Here is a 22,443-nt window from a genome sequence, read left to right as displayed (position 1 = left end):
TTTAAAAAAAAAAAAAAACCTTCCTTAAAAAAAAAGTAAAACTTTTTGAGTTTGTAATTATTTTCAGAGGATGTTTAAAATATATACCAATACAGAGTGAAAGGTAGTTCAGTGGTTAAGAGCACGTACTCCTCTTGCAGAGGATCCAAGTTCAGTTCCAGCACACGTCAGGTAGCTAAAATGCCTGCAACTCCAGCTCCACAGGCACCTTCACTCACACACAGGCACACTACTAACAGGTCCTTGCTCTATTAAAGGCCCTAAAAGCAATGAGCAAGACAGTAGCCATCATTTCTAATTCCCATGTGATCTTAAAGGGTTCTCTACTGCAAACACTATTAGGGCTTCCTAAGAGGCTGGTCGTCTCCTGTCAGAAGCATGCATATAAGATGGGTTTAAAAAGCCGGGCATGGTGGCGCATGCCTTTAATCCCAGCACTTGGGAGGCAGAGGCAGGTGGATTTCTGAGTTCGAGGCCAGCCTGGTCTACAGAGTAAGTTCCAGGACAGCCAGGGCTACACAGAGAAACCCTGTCTCGAAAAAAAAAAAAAAAAAAAAAAGATGGGTTTAGAAAATCCTTTTCCTTTAGATTTAAGGAAGTTATCAAAGACTAATGCAAGGTCTTTTTAAAAGACTATAAGAGATAACTTGAAGCAGTTTTCCAATGGCTACAATGGCATAATGTCCTATTTAGTAAGATTATTAACTGCAAACTTAGAGAACTCATGATATATATTTGAATGCATGGGTTTATAGTGATAATTTTAGATATTTTGTATAATAATTAGAGAATGCTAGAGAACCAGATTTTTTTTTTAACTAAGCAAATAAGGAAAAAAATCATTATCTTGCCTAATCTGTAGGAATCCTAAAACTGGGAAACTTCTTTGTGTTAGAAAATTATTCAGGTAAAATATGTAGGGGGAAATGAGGGTGTTTGTGACCCTGAGTTAATAATATCTAAGCATTAAACATGAGCCATTACATAGAGAGAGTAGGGACTGGAGAGATGGATAAGCAGTTAAGAGCACTGACTATTCTTCCAGAAGACCCAGGTTTAATTCCAGCACCCATGTGGCAGCTCACAACCATCTGTAACTCCTCTTCCAGGGGATCTGATACCCTCAGAAAGACATTCATGCAGTCAAAACACCAAGGTACATAAGATAAAAATAAATAAATTTAAAAAAACAGAAAGCACAAAAGCATCTTGTGTCTCTGAAGAAAGAACACAATCTCTCTTTGTCTCCGGAGACTTCTGTCTACAGGGCAGGACCCAGCTGCCCTCCATGAAGAACCTTTTGAGCTGCAACGAGAGTGTCCAGTCAGCAAGGCCAAGGTTGTACCAACCTACGCAGATCTTGTTCTTGAGCAGCTTCACAGTATGGAACAGAAGGGAGATCCTGTACCACCCTCCAAAAAAAAAAAATTTGTCTTAAAAGGCGTATCAAGCTTTTTTTTTTTAAAGATTTATTTATTTATTATATGTAAGTATGTGTAAATAGCTACCTTCAGACACACCAGAAGAGGGTGTCAGATCTCTTTACGGATGGCTGTGAGCCACCATGTGGTTGCTGGGATTTGAACTCAGGACCTTCGGAAGAGCAGTCAGTGCTCTTAACCACTGAGCCATCTCTCCAGCCTGGCATGTCAAGCTTTATAGAAAATCAGCAACACTAAAAACTTAAGCATGGTTTTCATGGTGGTTACTGTCAAGGAGAATTTTACATAAAACTCAAAGTAAATGGCGCATGAAAGATTCAGGAGTTTGATAAAATAATATTTTAGACATTTATGTATGCAGTGTGTGCAGTGGGAACAGGGCATGTGTGCTGTGGCATCACTGTGGAGGTCAGAAGTAATGTGAGTGGAGCTAAACTATAGGTAAAATGATAAAAGGTGCAACCTTTATCTCTTCACCCTCTAGTGAAAAATGTAAATTTAATATTGTAAGTACATAGATACTGCTCAGTAAATGTAAGACTGGCCCTGGGAGATTGTGTCTAATGCAGGTGAGTTAGGCCGTGGGAACGGCTGGGACTGAGATCTGCTAGGTGAGTTAGGCAGTGGGAACAGCTGGGACTGAGATCTGCTAGGTGGTAGATTAGACTGTGGGAACGGCTGGGACTGAGATCTGCTAGGTGGTAGATTAGACCATGGGAACGGCTGGGACTGAGATCTGCTAGGTGGTAGATTAGACCATGGGAACGGCTGGGACTGAGATCTGCTAGGTGGTAGGCTGGCTTCTTAGTGCTTCAGCTGCTCAGCAGGCAGAGATGAGCTCACCTTCTCCCTGCACCAAGAGCTGCTGCGTGGACTACTCTGTATCATGTTGCTGTGTGCTAATAAAAAAGTAACAACCCCCAGGGTTGCCAGGAGATATGAGAGAACAGTCAGGGTAAGTGAACACAGTTTTAACCCCACTAAATAAAAGAGCTGGAGGAATTCTAAGTTCATCAACAAAAATAGCACTTAGCCTCTGTTACTACATGGAAAGTCTTAGAGATGGCCTGTGGTCCTCTCCTACAAGAAGGCAGAAGGATTACTAGTTCCAAGTCCAGTCTGGACCACGGGGAGAGTGGGTCTAGAAATGAGAGGTTTGGAGTAAGACTAAGTTCAGTCTCCAGTAAAACACACAGAGATATCTCAGAAAGGGAAATACTTATAGATGCTAATGAAACATGGTACTTCTGTAAGTAAATGAATTTTAAAAGTGCTTTGTTATTTTAGAAAATAACGTAAAACAAGTCTTGTTTGCTATCACATAACAAAAATAGAAAAGGAAGGAGTTATGAGTAAAACAGATCACATTAGTAATAGATGCAGTGAAGTTAAACAACCAGAGAACTAAATTACAGAGATTTAAAATATCTGGACAAGATATGACTTACTGTGAGGTCAAAACAAACAAAATCAGAGAGATAGCTATAGTAGTACATCCCTTTAATTCTAGTGCTTGAGGCTGAGGCAGGAGGCAGACCTCCATGAATTCAAGGCCAGCTAGGACTACATTAGTGAGACCCTGGCTCAAAAAAGAAAACAGGATTAAAAAAAGAAAGACTTGGAAAACTTAGTGGTACATATAAACAAGTGTACAAGAGTGGCTTCCTAACAGAAAGGTGGGGTGAAAGGTCAGGGATGCGAGCTGTCACAGTGTTTCTGAGATGTCAGTCAGCAGCTTACAGAGTGAGAGCCTTCAAAGAGTATGTGCTGACTCAGGCGGGTTAGCCAGAACTGGTTACTAGAACTGATGTGGAAACAGAGTGGCTCTAGATTATACTTTGTGTCATTTCACATTTTGCTACACAAAAACTTTTTTAATTTTTAAATTTTTTTCATGACTTATAAGAGACAGGATGAATAAGAGTGAAAGTACATGTGCATGTCCATGAAATGCATGTGGAGGTTGGAGAACAGCTTGCTAGAGTTGGTTCTCTTCTTCAGCCATGTGGGTCCCAGGGATGAAATTCAAGCCATTAGGCTTGTGGCCGGTGCCCTCCCTTAGTAATAGTGGCCAAGCCCGTCTTCACTAGCCCATCTTCACAAAAATATTCTTAAAATACTTAGCCTTCTTTAATAGTCGGGCACACTCCTGGGAATACAGTGTTTATTACAACATTCTCTTTGGTTACAAAGAATTTAAAAGTATGCATCACTAGGAGCTTGATGAGAAACTCGGCATGTCAATGGTGTATTTTGCCACTGCTTAGAAAGACTATGTGTATCAGGCTGGAGAAGTTAAAATGGGTAGCCATAGCTTGTAGCTCATTCTTTTTGTTTTTGTTTGTTTGTTTTTTGTTTTTCTTCGAGACAGGGATTCTCTGTGTAGCCCTGGCTATCCTGGAACTCACTCTGTAGACCAGGCTGGCCTCAACCTCAGAAATCTGCCTGCCTCTGCCTCCCAAGTGCTGGGATTAAAGGTGTGCGCCACCACTGCCCAGCTTGCAGCTCATTCTTATTAAGTGGCCAGCATTATTTGATATTATGGTTTGATTTGGTTTGGGTTTGCGGTGCTAAGTATCTAAGTCAGACCCTCACAGAAGCTAAGAAAGTGCTTCACCCTTGAACTCCATTTACATTCCTTGTCATGAGCAGTGGTGGTTTTTTAACCTATGTGCTCACATATGGACTTAAATTGTTTCCATGTAAAACATTATAAGTAATCATAACCTGGACAGGAAGTGCGGTAGACTGCTGAGGCAGCCGGGCTGAGGTGTGGATGCAGAGGTGGCCCAAGGGGGCCTGGATTATTTTCTTTAAAAATTATGGATGGGAGGGGTTTGCTTGCATGTATATTTATGCCCCATATATATGGACACTACGTGTGTGCTTGGTGCCCAGTGAAGTCAGAGGTGGCATTGGATCCCGTTAGGATGGACTTACAGGTGGTTGTGAGCCTCATGATTCCTGGGAATTGAACCCAGGTGCTCTGGAAGAGCAGCCAGTACTCTAACCGTGGGGCCATCTCTACAGCCCCTTGTTTATTTTTAAGTCTGTCATTTTCACACTGGAATGTTTTCTTTGGTAATACCACAGATGCTCTCTTTACTGCTAGATCCACAGATGTCCTCTTTACTGCTAGATCCCTGAGAAGTCTTCTCTTCTGCTCCTTTCAAACTAGAATTTGAAAACAAGACTGTTTGTTTCTTTGATTAGTTTTCTAATGTCTTGATTTCTGAGATGTAATCCTCTTTGACTTTCTACCAGCTCCTAGACTGCTTTATTCCAAGTTTGGTTCTAGCATCTTATCACCTTTTCCTTCCTCTGTGCCATGTTGATTTTCTCAGATTTTCACTCACTAGATCCTCCTCTCTGTTACAGGGAGCCCCCCTGACAAGCTCCGCACACTTCCTCACGTTAACTACCGCTCAGGTTAAGAACTTCCAAACGTTCCTTTCAGTCTCAGACTTCTCTCTTAAGCATTAAGAACTAAGTTTAGCTGCCTCTGGATGTTGCCAGAGATTAAAGTGCAAAGGTGAGCCTGGCTCCCTGTTTATGCCTCTGTGTTCGGTCCTTTCTAAAGGACAGCGGCACTCGTCTGTCCAGGTGAGCCATGTACCTGGGCTCACCCTAAATATGGAGCCTTCCTTTCCCTTCCACCTAAGCCACTCTGCCACTGCTTTTGAACATCCTCTGTGTATTGTTTAAGGAGAGATGATTGACGAAACAGGTGGTAATAACTCTACTGTTTGAAGTCAGTTTTGACATTTAACTTATTCGCAAATTTATCTTATATAAAACCTGGAAGTCCTTTACACACCCTTCCTGGTAATATAGAATCTGGATTTGAGTTGAAATTCATTGTCTTTGATAAGAAAATAAGATTAAAAAGTAAAACATTTTATATGCTATGTTCTATTATCACTACAAACTCTTTGATTTTGATTCTTCAAGAAGCTGTACCTTTGAAAAGCAGCATTTGTTACAGACTTCCATAGGACAAAGTGCTGCAACTGGTTTTTCAGAAAAAAGCTGTTTTATTTGAACTTACATGTTTTAATTACAGTAGGACAAATCTTCTAGAGCCTTTTTAATTTTCCACTGATATTATTTCCTGTGTTCATCAGCTATGTATTGATTTTTCAGAATATTTATTTTCCACATGGTGAATGTGCCTGAATTATTGCTTGATCAAAGTGCGTCAAGGAATGATGCAAAAATTATCAGTAAGTATCACACAGCAATTCTGGAATTGCTGAAGACTGATGGAAATACCCAAATTTTATTCTTTAATTTACATGAAGTCCTTAAACTCAGCATTATCAATCTTCAATCAAAATTCTGAATGCATTGTTAATGGAGAATTAATTTAACTGCCCATAATTATTTGTATGTGAAATTTCACAGCATGATTTTCCTTCAGAAATACCATCCATGTGACAGATACACTTTAAGTGTTGGAAGATGAGAGGATAACTAAGCCTGTGAATGTCACACCTTAATAAGCGCAGAGAAATAAATCAGTGTCAGATATGTAGCATATGCAGTTTATGCCATAAGATACTGTGCTGATGCCAGTTCTGCTCAAAGCTGTCCTGTAAACTGTTTGCTGTTAATTCCAATCCCCCGCCCCAGGATAAGGAATCTGTGCAGAAGGTCAGTTAGAGCACCGTGGTTTTCACCATGAGGGAAAATGGTCCAAGAAAATGTTTACTGAGAGAAACAGTGTATATTGAGTGATGTCATTAATTGAGTCCACTTTTGGCGCAAGGTCCTACTTTATAATGGCCGGTGTCATCAGCAGACTGACCTCACTTAGTGAATGAGCTCCTGCACTTGGAGTAGCAGTTCTGTACCATGTTAGTCAGACATTTATGGTAACACTGCAGAAATACAGGTCAATACAGGTTATTTGGGTAGAAGTGTGTGGTACTTAAATTTAAATTTGCATAATTTTTCAGTTGTGTCTCCCCATCCTCACTATCTGCCTTCTCTAGTTCATCTTGTTTTGCTTTTGTTTTTTCTAGAGAGTCTCTTGGCTGGTCTTGAATTTGCTAGGTAGACCAAGCTGGCCCCAAACTCAAAGAAATCCACCTGCCTCTGCCTCCCAATCCCAGGATTAAAGTTGTGCGCCACCATACCTTGTCTGTTTCCTGGCCTTACTCACTGTCATCTTAAGTGCAGAAATCCTCTCTACCAGTTCAGAATTCTGCCTGGTAATAAATAGTACTTGCTGTAAATCACGCTCTTTTGTTATGCTGAGAACGCAGTCATACTCTTGCTCCTGAGTTATAGTTCTGGTAATGGTGACATGTGCCACACTGTACACTCACTAGTTGCCAGACTAGACGCTTTATTAACAATAAATATTGCAAGTAATGTTTGCATCATTCCAGCCTTTTCATTTAAGGATTGCTTAGTGGACAAATTTTAAGATGCCATTCATTGTTAAAAGAACTGTTCGCCTTCTCTGTCTTGTTGGGTGGTAATCTGGCCTTTTAAAAGGAGCTGCTGTGAACAGCCACTGTCCATCTCAGCCTAACCCAACAGATGCTCTGACCTCAGAAACTGCTCTTAGGGTCCACTGCAGGATGGCGAGCCCTTTGAAAGGAGAGTGATGCCTTGTCTCCACTGGCCGTGTGTGGGTCATGAAGTATGCAAAATGTCTAGGATTGTGATTCATTTCTCAGGGTTAAAGTAGTACATTCTATTATTGTAGCAAAATATTGTCATACTTTATAAGACTTTTCCTTTGTTTTATATTTTAGTGACCATGTAAAAACAAAGTACTGGTGCATACTTGTGGATTTGTAATAATTAAGAGATGCAAATAAGCTAATATTAAGTCAGAATATATCAGAATTTTTTGTGAAATTTTTTTGTGAAATGTGTATGATATTAATATTTTAACATAAATAGAAGCATGATTTTAAATATTTTCAAAGCGAAGTTAGGAATATAACGGCCATAGAAAGAAGTTCTTTGTGATGTTTTTAGAGTGGATACTATATCAGCATATTTGATCATTAGCATTTAGACTTCATGCATACCACATTTTGTACAATAAAGGCATTAGGGGGTTGGAGAAATGGCTCAGCAGTTTAGAGGGCTGACTGACTCCCAGAGGACCTGGGGTTTTATTCCCAGGAGGCTCAAAGCCTTCTGTAGCTCTATGCTACAGAACGGGGACCAGGTGCTGCTTTCCGGCTTCTGTAGCACCAGGCATGTACATGTTACACGAGCATGGGTGCAGGCAAAACGCACAGATGTGATGGGTACACAGTGTGGCCCGCGTCCACTCCGCCACAGGGCTCAGGCCACTAGTGGACACAGGACGTGGGAGTTTTGTCAGCGCTTACCCCAACGCAGGCGCCAGGCTGGCAGGTGTTGGGCTATGGGAAGCTGCTGGACACCGCTCTGGGGATGGGGGAGCACAGTCCGAGGTCCCCCGGGGGACTGCTGGAGGTAGCTCAGGGGTCCCCAGACCTGTGTGGATGCCAGGGCCATCTGATCCTTAGGCTCTTGAGCACTCAGGCGCCTCTGGGAGCTAAGGAAGAACTGAGAACGGAGTGGGTCCCCCACACCCACCCCAGGCTGGTTCTAGCCCGGGGCTGAAGGGGGAAAAGGGGAGGAGAGGCTTGGTGGGGGCCATAACTGGGAGTGCTCGGCTTGTCCCCGGGCCGCTGGCTTGGCTTGGTGGAGGCCATAGCTGGGAGTGCTAAGAGGCCTTTCGCCGGGAGATTAGGGGCCAGCTCTTTGGAGGAAGGTCTGTTCCATTGCTCCCCACTGTGGATCCTGATGAAAAGAGAGCCTACAGTTTTAAGACACTTATGTCATGGAGGAAAGTGGATGAATAAACCCATACCCACTTCTCAGGGCGGGCCTGACATTAAATACCTTTTCCAGGGAGGAATGTCTGGGAAGGGGAGTTTATTGGCTAAGCCTCCAGGCCTTTAGGTACCTCATTAAAATGGAGATCTGTCTTGGGGTGAGTCCGTGACATAATCACAACAGTAGCTGTTATTGATTAGTTAAAACTCTGTATATGCATACCTTTGAGCAGAACCCTTAAAAAGACCATTTAAAAAATCTGATTATATAATACATGCATTTAAATGAATTCAAGTTAACCAATTTCTTTTTTTAAAGATTTATTTATTTATTTTATGTATGAGTACACTATAGCTGTACAGATGGTTGTGAGCCTTCATATGGTTGTTGGGAATTGAATTTAGGACCGCTGCTCGCTCCAGTCAGCCCTGCTCGGGCCAGTCAACCCTGCTATCTCTGTCCCTGCTGGCTTAGGCCCAAAGATTTATTTATATTATTATAACTAAGTACACTGTTGCTGTCTTCAGACACACCAGAAGAGGGCGTCAGATCTCATTATGCACCCATAATGAGAGCTACCCATAGTTGTGAGCTACCATGTAGTTGCTGGGATTTGAACTCAGGACCTTGGGAAGAGCAGTTAGTGCTCTTACCCACTGAGCCATCCTGCCAGCCCAACTAGTTTCATATCATCCAAAGAAAAATACCTTTCTTATTTAGTCATGGTAAAAGGACCTCCCAGTGATTTATGTATTCATATAGAATAGCTGACCCTGGGTGATTTTTGTCTGTTTTCTTTAGTAATGTCAACATTACTAAATTACAACAATGTAGTAATATTTGACCTATTTTCAGAGAAATACATATAGCACTTTTATAGAATTAACTTGTGTTACATTGACAGAGGGCGTTGGGTGATGAGTAGTTACTTATGGGGTATGTTTACAGTGCTCCAGTCCTTGTTACACTGACAGAGGGCATTGGGTGGTGAGTAGTTATGGGGTATGTTTACAATGCTCCAGTCCTTGGTGGTGTTTATGACAAGAGCAGTTGCTACGCTTGATTTTCACCATCAGACCAGGAAGCAGTTTATTTCTAATGTAGGTTTTACTTTTAAACATATTTTCCAGCTGTTGATCATATCCTTTATCTTCTGTGTCACCCTGAAACACCTAATGGTAATTCTGTTCCCAGTACCTCTTATTGCAGAAGTAGAAGAAAGTCAGTTACATCTGATGAGCTTCTTTCCAAGTGCACATGACATCTTCCCTCCTTTATGGTAAATCAAAACACAATTTGTTTGGAGAATTGAGGTTTAGAAATACAAATTTAAGAGAGTACAGAACTGGGGTATGGTTAAATTTGTGGGGGGGGGGGCTTCTCTTGAACGCAACACCTGGCCTGGATTCTTTTTTGTTGTTGGGTTTTTTGTTTGTTTTTTTTTGTTTTGTTTTTTTGAGGAGACAGGGTCTCTGTGTAGCCCTGGCTGTCCTGGAACTCACTCTGTAGACCAGGCTGGCCTCTAATCCAGAAATCCCCCTGCCTCTGCCTACCAAGTGCTGGGATTAAAGGCGTGCAGCACCACTGCCCGGCCTGGGCTGGATTCTTAACACTGTATAAAGCAGTGTGCCGCCTATCTGCAATCCAGCATCCAAGAGCTGGGAGTAGAAGGATCAGGAGCTGGACGCCAGCCTGGAGTACAGGATGTTGCTGAGAGTGGGAGAGACGGATGGACAGACAGACACACAGACAGACACTTTCTTTTTTAAGCTACAGTTCTCAATCCGATGTGAAATATGTCAAGATTTATTTTCTAAAATGCAGTCAGTATTTTTCTAACGTTTAATTCCTTGTCTTGGTAGCATAAGTTATATTTATGGAGTTCTTTTGTTTTTTGTTTTTGCTTTTTGAGACAGAGTTTCTCTGTGTAACAGAGCCTTAAACTCCTGTCCTAGAACTTGCTTTGTAAACCAGGATGCCCTTGAACTCACAAAGATTCATCTGCCTCTGACTCTCCAGTGTTGGAATTAAAGGTGTGTACCACCATACCCAGTTTATGTGATTCTTAAAAATACTAATTTTGAGCAATGCAAGACAAAGGAATAGACAAATCACAGGTCCTTCCGTTGCTTCCCTAGGAGGCACTGGAGAGTCTAAAATTCCACCAGACTGCCCAGGGAGCAGTCTCCAGGTTAGAGACAACCCTAGCTTCTGCTGGCAGCTCTTACACTTAAGGGAAACTGTTCCTTCAGCTGGTGTACAGAGATTGGAGGAAAATCAGCTGGGTAAAATAGAAGGAGGCCCAAGATGAACACACTAGAGCAGTTGATCCTGCAGATTTGAATGGCAGAGAAAGAAAAAGGATGAGTTCTCAGCGTCCTGAGAAAGTAGAGACCAGTGACTCCACAGCTGTATTTCACAAAGGCTGTTGTCAGTTCTCAGAGGCCAGAATGCTCCTTGAGATAGGCTACTAAGACCAAACACTGCTGAAGATCTAATTTGAAATCTAAAACAAGGGCAACCTGAGAGACATACAGAAAACAAAGGCACTGAAAGTATAAGGAAAAACGGCATTTGTCAAGGACGTAGGTTTTTTCATAATGTGGAAGGACAAATGTTGGGAAGTAAGTTGTTTGATTTTGTTGCTGTTTTTGTAAAAGAAGACTTGTATTTTAGGTCAAATGGTTTTTTGTTTCTTTGGGGTTTTTTTTTGGTTTTTTTTTTTTTTGAAACAAGATCACATAGTACATGGCTTGAACCTTCTAATCGACCTCAGCCACACAGTCCGTGGGTCACAGACAAGCTTTTCATCATTCACTCTATCATTCTCCTCTTCCCCTCCCTCCATTTTTCCTTTTGTTTGTTGTTTTGTTTTGCTTTGTTTTTTTAGAACAAGTCTTGCCATGTGCCCCAGGCCAGCCTTGACGGTATCAGGAATCTTCCTGCCTCCTGAGTGCGAAAATTGAATGTGAAAACTAACACAGCCAGTTTGGCATTATTTTTATAGAAGAGAAGAGAGAGTTAAAACACACAAAGCTACTGATGTACATCACAGGTTTAAGGATGGAACAAGAAACCTACTGTATAAACATGAAGGCTAAGACTAAAATGTTCATGAAATTGTCTAGGATAATAGCAATGATCTGCCATACCTTAGAGCTGAATATTAGAATTTTGTGTAAAATGTTATCAAGAAATTATATGTTGGGGCTAGAGAAGTGGCTCAGTAATTAAGAGTGTATACTGCTCTTCCTAAGGACCTGTGCTGAGTTTCCAGCACCCACAGCAGGAACCTCACAGCAGCCTGTAGTACAAATCCAACACTTCTGGCATCTGCAGCACCTACACACATGTGCACACACCCACACACATGTGCACACACCCACACATAGACATAATATATATGTAATTAAAAGTAATTTTTTTAAAGATTGATTTATTTAATATATGTGAGTACACTGTAGCTGTAAAAATGGTTGTGAGCCTTCAATTGGTTATTGGAAATTGAATTTTTAGGACATCTGCTCGGTCTAGTCAACCCCACTCACTCCTGTCGGCTCTGCTCGCTCAGTCCCTGCTTGCTCCAGCCCAAAGATTTATTTATTAGTATACATAAGTGCCCTGTAGCTGAGAAGAGGGCGTCAGATCTCATTACAGGTGGTTGTGAGCCACCATGTGGTTGCTGGGATTTGAACTCAGGACCTTCAGAAGAGCAGTCAGTGCCCTTACCCGCTGAGCCATCTCATCAGCCCCTAAAAGTAAATCTTAAAAAGGAATTATATGTCAGTTGTGCTGATAGGCAACTTAGTCCTAGCTCTTGGGAGGCTGAGGCAGGAAAGGGTCCAAGGTTCAAGGCCAGACTGTGTTTCATAGATAGGTTATCTCAAAAAGTAAAGTCTCATATTTAAACTAGACAGTACTGTGTTATACTGTCAGTGATGAATAGGCTTTTTTGTTTCCTGATGAGCAAGGGGAAAAAAGACAGAACTACAGGGACTATCTCAGGGTAGATGTGCAGGTCAAAGTATGTGGGCTTTCTAGCATGACAGAAGTCAGTCAGTAACATACTGGGAGGACAGAGGATAGACCTTAGGGTTAGAAATTTGTTTTGTTCACTCTTAACTTCATTAGTGGAAATTAAATCAAGTTTAATACTTATAAATATGTTATGAAAATTAAATTATAAGTGTCATTCTCTTGGGTAGTAGCATTACGTTGGAATTTTATTCTTGTGATTGACCAATTCTGTTTTCCTGGTTTTCTATCATGAACTATTTTGCTTTTATGCAAAAAGGACAATAAACATTTTAAAGTGAATGAAACCACTCAATCACTGAGCTCTAACTTACGACTTTTTTTAAATATGTATTTTATTTTTGTCTGTGTGTTTGTATGTATGAATGTGCACCATGTAACACAGAGGCCAGTAGGGCTCATGTGATACCTAGGATCTGACATTTTGAGCTCTAGAAAACCACCCAGCATTGGGGTCGGGAACCTAACTCAGGACCTCTGCTGCAGCAGCAAGTGTTCTGAAAGCTGTAGGCCATCTCCTGCAGCCCCAAGCCTAGAACTTTTTAGTATACTGCATTATTTCGTCTTACAGACATCATATCAAATATAAAAACCTTTTTCTTAGAAGAATTCCTCATGTTAATAAAACCTTTAATTTTAGTTAAATACCTTATGCTAAGAAGAGGACTGAGGACACGGGTGGGAGGTGTAGGGTGAATCGGGGTGGATGGGGAAGGGAGAAGTACCCTCGGAAAACTTGGTGGTGGGAGACTAATGTGAATAACTGGAATAGTCGAATGGCCGTTTCCCCGACTCTACCACTCTTAGTAATCCCTGACTTCCTGGGCATCCGGGCTCAGAGTCCACAGCACCTCACCTCAGGGAAGGGAGGGAGGAAAGCAGCAGTTTGATCTCCAGCACCCAGATTTAAACCCAGGCCTCTGTAGGCAGCGTGTGTGTGTGCAGACCCATAACCTCACGCTAGAAAGGCAGAGGCAGAAGGGTCCTGGGGTATGGTGGCTGACTAGTCCAGCTAAGTCAGCTCTAGGTTCAGTCAGAGACCTTACCTTGAAAGATAAGGTGGGGGCTGGTGAGATGGCTCAGCAGGGAAGAGTACCCACTGCTCTTCGGAAGGTTGAGTTCAAATCCCAGCAACCACATGGTGGCTCACAACCACCCATAATGAGATCTGACGCCTTCGTCTGGTGCGTCTGAAGACAGCTATAGTATACTTACATATAATAAAAAAAATAAATCTTAAAAAAAAAAAAAATAAGGTGGGCCGGCTGGAGAGAAGGCTTAGCATTTAAGAGGATTCAGTTTGCTTGGAGCATCACATGGATGCTCACAGCCTCCTGGAACTCAAATTCCAAGGGACCTGATGCCGTCCTCTTATCATTTGTAGCACTGCATACATGGGGTGCACAAACATTCATGCAAGCAGGACACACATCACAGATAATAAAAGCAAACATGCATATTTTTAAAAATTGTTTTATGTATATGCATAAAACAATTTGTACTTTTTGCATGCATGTGAATTTACCAGATGCATGCTTGGTATCCTTAGAGTCCGGAAGAGGCCATCAGTTCCCTGGAACTGGAGTTACAGAAAGTTATGAACTACCATCAGGTGCTGGGAAACAAAAGAGCAGTACTAACCACTGAACTATCTCTCCAGCTGCTATCCCCCACCCCCATTGTTAATTAAAAAAAAAAAATAAGGTATTGAGCCTTAGAGACCTAGTGATTTCTGACATGTAGACAGACACACATACAGAACAATCTTTAGCGGCAGACTACACATTGACCTTTTTTACGGTGCATTTTCATGTGCACCACAGCACACAGTTTAGACTTGCATGTTACCTGGGCCTTTAAACTTGCTTACTGCATTGCCATGATTTTAGTCGAGTATAAAAAAACTAAGTATTCTTATCTCAAATTCAAGATGTTGGGCTGGAGAGATGGCTCAGTGGTTAAGAGCACTGACTGCTCTTCTGGAAGTCCTGAGTTCAAATCCCATCAACCACATGGTGGCTGACAACCATCTGTAACAAGACCTGATGACCTCTTCTGGTACAATGTGCTTACATATAATAAATAAATAAATCTTTAAAAAATTTTTCAAAATGTCTCCACATATCTGCATATTTCACTGTTGAAGGACATTTGCTTCACAAGAGGATTTTACTAGGAATTGAGCAGGAAAAGACACTGAAACTTTAGTGTGGGTTTTTTTTTTTTCATTTTCTTAATTTTTCTCATATCTAGCTAACTTTCAGAATAACTCTCTAGCACTTAATTCTCTGTATATAGCATTAAAATTATATGCAAATTTTGCCTATAATTTCCTTTTTAAAGACATATTAGTTTATCTCAGTGGGTGTTATATGTTTGTGCCCCAATGGAGGTCAGAGAGGGCACTAGATCACCTGGAACTGGGTCTACACATGGTTGTGAGCCACCACATAGGTGCTGGGAACTGACCCAGGGTCTCTGTAAGAGTAGCCAGTGCTCCTAACTGCTGAGCCATCTCTCCAGCCCTGGCATATGCATTTTCTATGTTTTCAGGAAGTTCTGTTTATGTAGGCTTGCACATGTGCTTAAGGATTTGTTAGAATATGCAGAGCACATTAGAAATGCTCTGAGACAGATGCCCCTTCCCCCACCATTGCCTGTTCTTGAAAATGAACAGAACCTGTTGTAGAGAACTGGAACTAAAATGTACATCTTTAGGAATGGCTCAACCATGTGGTAGGGAGTAACTGGGAGCTAACATTGCATCCTGATAAATAAACTTGCAAAGTGCATGCTCATACAGACATACTGTGAAGACAAGCTGCCTCTTCTCAGCAGACTAGCTATAGTACTTTGTGTGTGTACATGCATGTGTATTTCTGTGTATAAATCTTGACCCTGCACCCCTGCATTTAATCACGAATCTAAAATATCTCCTAGAGGGAGGTTGATAGAAAATAGAGAATACATGATTAGAATCTACAGAAGAAAGCATGAACATTGTAGGACACAGAAGTAGCATGGTATCGTGGCTGCTGTACTCAGAAGGACTGAAAGGTGAGAGCGTAGAACCCACTAAACTTAAAGCACCCTTACTCACTTAGAGTGCCTCTGTGAGCAGACTCCATGGCTCTGCTTGCGTGTCCCTTCATTGATTGTAGGAAGAGTTGTCAAAAAGGCCAGAAGTTTGCTTAGCAAGTAAAGCCAGAAGTAAATTGTGGGGGTGGGAAACTCTTGAAATGAGAAGACACGCGTGAGGACCTATAATTCTGACATGAGGTAGCTTGGGCTAGGCAAGAACCTGGGCTGAGATAGTCCCCTGGGAATAGAGAAAAGACGGATTTAAGCATAGCTTGGGGACCAAAGCTTCAGTGTTGTAACTTGAAGATTTGAGTTTGCAAATGGCCCAGAGGGATTTCTGTTAGTATCAGTATTGTGTGCAGGAGTGGGGACACATGCCACAGCACATCTGTGGCAGCCAGATGGCAAGTTTAGGGAATTGGTTCTCTCCCTCAGTCATGAGTTCCAGAGATTAAGTACCAGTTGTCAGGCTTGGCAGCAGCCATGTTTACACAGAGCCATCTCCCTGCCCTCACATGAGGAGTTTTACATTGAGAAATGGGATTCATTGCTACTCTACAGAGACAAAAAATGCTGGCTTCCAGCCGGCTATTGTGGAAGGGAGATTGTGAGTTGAATGTTTTTAGTCCTAATTTTTAAGGCAGTGGAAAATAATCGAAGAATTCGACCCAGTTAAATTGTGGAGGAAAGATGATAGATTGACTTCAGACTCTCAATACAGAGTCATCATTCTTCTGCAATATTGATATTGATACGATACTTGTGGGTTTTTAAATGTGTAATACATAAGGCAATCTGTTCAAATGCCCAATGTCTGTTGACTCTCTTATTAGACATTTAAAGCATAATCATTTTGTTAAATACTGATATAAAGTTTCACATCAAAATCCCTTAGCTTGTTATTTTAGAGACTTTTGAGGGAAGGGACTTAATCCATATCTTCACGTCTTCACTGGTCACCCTGCTCTGGTTGCCTGGCCTTTGGTCTTTTGGGGTTATCATTTTTTGGTTGCTTGGTTGTTGGTTGGTTCTTTTTGTGGTTTTTCAAGATAGTTCCTCTGTGTAGCTCTGGCTGTCCTAGAACTCATTTTGTAGACTCGGCTGGCCTCGAAAATCAGAGATTCACCTGCCTCTGCCTTCTGAGTACTAGGATCTAAAGCATGTACTGTTAGTGCCTGGCTATTTGCTTGACCATTTTTACAACATGATGATGCATGTCTTGGATACTAGGAGGTAGAGATGGGCAGATATCTTGAGTTTGAGGCTAGCTTGGCTCCACAGAGTGAGTTTAAGGACAGGCAGGACCACACAAACCCTGTCTCAAAAAAACAAAGATAAATAGAAGATGCAATTTATGGTAAACTCAGTAGAGCCATTCTTTAAATGTCTCAGTTTGCTCTCAAATTGCCTTGAGGTATATAAGAACAATTTTCAAATGTGTTTAAGGGTTTTTGCTAAAAGTAAAATACAGTCGAATTATTTTTATAGACAAGAAAGATAAAATAACATAAAATTTAATAGTTGTATCTTGTCTTCCTCCTATTTTCCAAATAAGATGTTTAGAATAAGTTGAGTTAAACAACTTTACAGAAACAATTTTATAAAGTCTATTTTAAATTCTGAAAACTTGAAAACTAAAAATGGCAAAAAAACAACTTAGGATAGTGGTAACCATGGCATTTAATTTTTTTTCTTTTTTGTTTTTGTTTTTTAATTGTTTTCTTTACATTCCAAATGTTGCCCCCCTTCCCAGTCTCCCCTCCAAGGGTTATTCACACCCATCTCCCCTCCCCTTTGCCTCTTAGAGGGTGCTCCCACCTCCCCTCACCCACTTTCACTTAAACGCATATTCTCCCACTGAGGCCAGACAAGGCAGTTCTTTGCTACGTAAGGGGGCAGGGGTTCAGACCAGCCCCTGTATGCTCTTTGGTTAGTAGCTTAGTCTCTGGGAGCTCCCAGGAGTCCAGATTAATTGACACTGTTGACCTTCCTGTGGGGTGGGGAGCTGTGTTTCCATCCCCTTGAGCTCCTTCAGTCCTTCCTCCAACTTTGTAAGTATCTGCATCTGTTTCACTCAGCTGCTGGTAGCACCTCTGAGAGGACAGCCATGCCAGGCTCCTGTCTGCAAGCACATCATGGCATCAGTGATAGAGTCAGGGTTTGGTGCCCGCCCATGGGATGGATCCCAAGTTGGGCCAGTCACTGATGGTCTTTCTTTCAGTCTCTGCTTCATTTTTGTTCCTGCATTTCTTTTGGACAGGAACAATTCTGGGTCAGAAATTTTGGTGATGGGTTGATAACCCTGTCCCTCCACTTGGGGGCCCTTTCTATCTACTAGAGGTGGTCTCTTCAGTTTCCCCCTCCCCACTGTTGGACATTTCGGCTAAGGTCACCCCCATTGAGTCCTGGGAGCGTCTCACATCCCAGGTCTCTGGGACTTTCTAGAGATTCACCCTGCCCATCTCCACCCCCACAGCTGCATAGTTCCATTTATTCTCTTGGTCCTCTGGGCTTCTCTCCTGTCTCCCCCCATATCTGGTCCTTGTGATATTTGTAGGGCATCTTTTGGGTACATGCCCAAGAGTAGTATATCTGGGTCTTCAGGTAGAACTATTTCTAATTTTCTGAGGAAGCGCCAAATTGATTTTCAGAATGGTTGTATCAGTTTGCAACCCCAACAGCAATGAAGGAGTATAGTTCTTTCTCCATATCCTGCCAGCATGTGTTGTCACTTGAAATTTTGATCTTAGCCATTCTGATTGATGTAAAGTGGAATCTTGCATTTCCTTGATGACTAAGGATATTGAACATTTCTTTAAGTGCTTCTCGGCCATTCAATACTCTTCAGTTCAAAATTCTGTTTAGCTCTGTACCCCATTTTTTAATTGGATTATTTGGTTTCTTGGAGGTTAACTTCTTGAGTTCTCTATATATTTTGCATATTATTCTTCTATCAGATGTGGAGTTAATGAAGATCTTTTCCCAATCTCTAGGTTGCCATTTTGTCCTATTGACAGTGTCCTTTGCCTTACAGCTTTGCTGTTTCATGAGGTCCCACTTGTCAATTGTTGATCTTGAGCCATTGGTGTTCTTTTCAGGAAAATTTCCCCAGTGCCAATGAGTTCAAGGCTCTTTCCCACTTTCTCTTATGTTAGATTCAGTGTATTTGGTTTTATGTTGAGGTCCTTGATCCACTTGGACTTGAGCTTTGTGCAAGGTGATAAATATGGGTCTATTTTCATTCTTCTCCATGCAGGCTGCCAGTTAAACCAGCACCATTTATTGAAGATGCTTTTTCCCCCACTGTATGGTTTTGGCTTTTTTGCCAAAGATCAAGTGTCCATAGGTGTGTGGGTTTATTTCTGGAACTTCAGTTTCTATTCCATTGATCAACCTATCTGACTTTATACCAATATCATGCGGTCTTTATCACTGTTGCTCTGTAGTACAGCTTGAGGTCAGGAATGTGATTCCCCCAGATCTTTTGTTGTTGAGACAACTAAAGGAGGTCAAGGTGATACATATTGGAAAGAAAGAAGTCAAAGTATCACTATTTGTGGATGATATGATAGTATGCCTAAATGACCCCCAAAATTTAACCAGAGAACTCCTAAACCTGATAAACAACTTCAGCAAAGTGACTGAATATAAAATTAACCAAAACAAATCAATTGCCCTCCTTTATACAAAGGATAAACAGGCTGAGAAAGAAATAAGGGAAACAACACCCTTCACAACAGCCACAAAGAATATAAAATATCTTAATGCAACTCTAACCAAGCAAGTGAAAGATCTGTATGACAAGAACTTGAAGTCCCTTAAGAAAGAAATCAAAGACCTCAGAAAATGGAAAGGTCTCCCATGCTCATGAATCAGTAGGATTAACATAGTAAAAATGGCCATCTTACAATAAAAAAGCAATCTACAGATTCAATGCAAAATTCCAACACAGTTCTTCACAGACATGGAAAGAGCAACTCTTAATTTCATATGGAAAAACAAAAAAACTCAGGATAGCCAAAACAGTGAGGCGCACTGGTCTATTGGTATTAGCAGAATCACAGTAGTCGTTTTCCCTCAGTCTGTGGTCTATCTGTGTCTCAGATTCTTAGCCATGCTAGCAGTGTCACTCTTGGTGCTTTCTCAGAGGTGTTGGTTACTCTCCTAACACTGTGCTGCTGTTGCACCAGAGGCAGATGGTGGTTGTTGGTCTCAGGGTTTGCATCTGAGTGATGTTGATGATTACCTTTCCCTTCTGGTAGTGTCCAGAGCACCTTCTAGCACCATAGATGCTACTTAGTACAGATGAAACTTGTACTTGTGCAGCAGCTCAGCTTCTCCATGTTTGATGACTCATGCAAGTGCTGTCACTGCAGTAGGGCCTTACCATCTGCTTGAGGAGAGGAACTAGTAGCATAGATAAGAGCCTGTGATGTTTGGAGGAAGAGGGTCATGTGACCCTAACTATGGCTATTTTGACAGTAGGATTTGGAGATTCTAGGTGATTTACACAGCAAACATCTGCTAAAATAGGTAGAGCAAAGATGCCTTTGAAGTGATTAGTTCACTGGGAGCCAGAACCAGGTTTATCTGTATTCTTGAATAAAGTGAAGTGAAACTTAAGGCTGCTTAAGGAAGGACTTGTCAGCATGGTCTACGCATACATTGACCCTGAGAGGGAATGGTCCTGGAGAGGACCACAGATTACGACATCTGAGGATAGTGCCTCAGAGCACAGAACCAGAGGGATACACAGGAGCATTTCTAGGTTCCCATGTGGTATTAGTTTGTATCACGCTAAATTATTTATATTGGAATTTATAGGGCTTTTCCCCAAGTAATATGCAGATTTTAAAAACTGTGAAGAAACAAAAAGACATGTTTGCATTGGAAAGTATCCTTTAGTTTGTGAATCAGGAACATAAATGATAAACCTCATAGTTCTGCATGATACATGCATATATGTGTAATCCACAAATGCATATATTCCAAACTGGTCATAAGTATAAATACTATATTATGATATCAGAGTAATAATAATATTCTAGTTATAAATAAAAATAATTGATAATATAATTTCTTCTGGTCTTATGTCTATCACAACAATATATTACATCTGACATTAAAAAGTAGTAACATATATGAAAAATAAGCTACTTGAGCACTTACAAAGACCAGCATTACCATTAATGAACTGAAACCCAACCTTCTTGTCACAAAAGAAATAAGTTCTGTTGTGCTAGGACCCTGAAATTATAGAAACAACTTTTATAAACTGTATCCATTTAACTGGTGTTTTTAAAGAGATGCTGTTTTGGTGTGTCTCCCTTACCTTCTTCTGTACTCACGTGCTGATCACTGCTCTTCCAAAGAGTAGCAAATACCAGGTACTATCCACTAGTTGAAAGCATCCTTGCCACGGGCTGTCCATACCGGGCCTCCCTCAATCCGTGGGGGAACAGGGTCCTAGTCACATAGACAAGGCGTTGGTGAAGAAATGACAAACAGAAACAGACACAAGGGAGTGCTGTAACTGAGTGTAATTTTTACAAAGTAGAAATCAGGCTTATATAGTACACAGAAAACAGGGCAAACTACAGAAGTCACATAGGCAGGAGATGGCTACATCAAGGTCAGTGAGAACAAGCAGCCAAGTACAAGACAGAAGAGCAGTGGTGTCCTTCTTCTTGGGCTGGGTCGTTCTGGCAGCCCCAAGGTAAACTCTCAGGGTCTGTCTGAGGCAAGTAGCTGAAGGTAGTATCTCAGCACTCCTTGGCTGTAACATAAACAATTAGTGGGGGAAGCCCTACAACTTCTAACTTCTCACTGGCAGTAGAACAGTTTTTCTTTCTGTATGAGACTGCTCTGATAATAAGTGCCTAACTGCTATCTCTGACTCTTGAGATGCCCTGTCTGGTAAGACAGCTTCTTAGTAAAAATTCCCAGCTAATTACAGATAGGAAATCTATTAGGATTATCAAAACACTGTGAAGACCAAGAAATAATGTTCAATGTCAGTTTTAGCTAATAACGAAATATTTCTTAGAGCACCTTTATGCCTTAATAAAGAAAGCACGCAGATCTCTCCACAGACTTAGCAGAGATCAATCTGGAACATGTCCAAGTTAGGAGATGCCCACAACTAACTGAAATCCCCAGGAGATAAACTCCCTTTGGAGTCATAATGCCTCTTGTCCATGATCAGGTTTTAACCCTGATACTGTAGACCTACTGGGGTAGACAAGTGCATGCAGCACATCCTAATCACCTCTTCAGTAAAGGAATTGATTATACTTAAGTAAAATAAGTTTATTTCATTAATAATAATGAGGACTGGGAAGATGGCTCAGTGGTTAATGTGCTTGCTGCACCCAGCCCATGTGAAAGTTGTGCATGGCAGTTTACTGCTGTAATTGCAGTGCTGAGCTGGAGTGGTGGGAACAGGCAGGTTTGGAGAACCTGCAGGACAGCCCATCAGTTCTGAAGGGTGAATTCCAGGGTTACAGAGACACTGTCTCAAATGGGGGTGGGGGGATTGAGGCAGGTATCCCAGTGTCTGTCTCTGGCCTCTTTACACACCCACACAGGCAACTACGCTCCCACATATATGAGCATACAAACATGAGCACATACAGTAATGAAGAGCTGGGGACATGTGACACAATGGCAGAATGTTTGGCATGACTGGTCCTATTTGATACATAATAGCATGAAGTGTCAAAAGACAATTTCTACCACCTTTAAATGAAAATCAAGTGATGTGCTATAGGCACTGTGATTAGAGCTGCTTATTTTATATAACCATTGTTAATCTCTACCTGAAATTCTTACTCTTCATGACTTAATTTTGTGCATCTTCTCTAAGATAGCTTCATTAGTTCTCCTATTCTCCTAAGCCAAGAATTTAGGTGAGCCTTGGGAAGTAGTCTGTCACAGTACCAAGATTCGGGCGTAGGCTTGGGGGATTTAACAAAAGGCACAGACTGGGTTACTCATCAAGGAAGAATGCCAATCTTTATTCCTCTCTGCTCAATTTATACTGAGCAGCATGAAGAGA

General features: G+C 41.4%; 1 protein-coding gene across 4 annotated transcripts in view; it reads left to right on the top strand.

Moving 5' to 3' along the window:
- Ankrd12 (ankyrin repeat domain 12) overlaps window positions 1-22,443 on the top strand; it is a 110,531-nt gene that overhangs the window by 60,802 nt on the left and 27,286 nt on the right. The window contains exon 2 of one of the 4 annotated variants that reach the window (XM_031368616.1): window positions 5,586-5,665. The exons of the other annotated variants lie outside the window; for them this stretch is intronic. Within the exon in view, the coding sequence (XP_031224476.1) occupies window positions 5,602-5,665 (64 nt within the window). The 5' untranslated portion in view covers window positions 5,586-5,601. The remainder of the gene's footprint in view (window positions 1-5,585; window positions 5,666-22,443) is intronic. 4 annotated transcript variants of the gene reach the window in all.

The sequence above is a fragment of the Mastomys coucha genome, unplaced genomic scaffold, assembly GCF_008632895.1.
Source record: "Mastomys coucha isolate ucsf_1 unplaced genomic scaffold, UCSF_Mcou_1 pScaffold14, whole genome shotgun sequence".
In the NCBI taxonomy this organism is placed as follows: Eukaryota; Metazoa; Chordata; class Mammalia; order Rodentia; family Muridae; genus Mastomys; species Mastomys coucha.
Note: the sequence above shows the minus strand (reverse complement) of the source record. Positions and strands in the feature narration are given on the sequence as shown.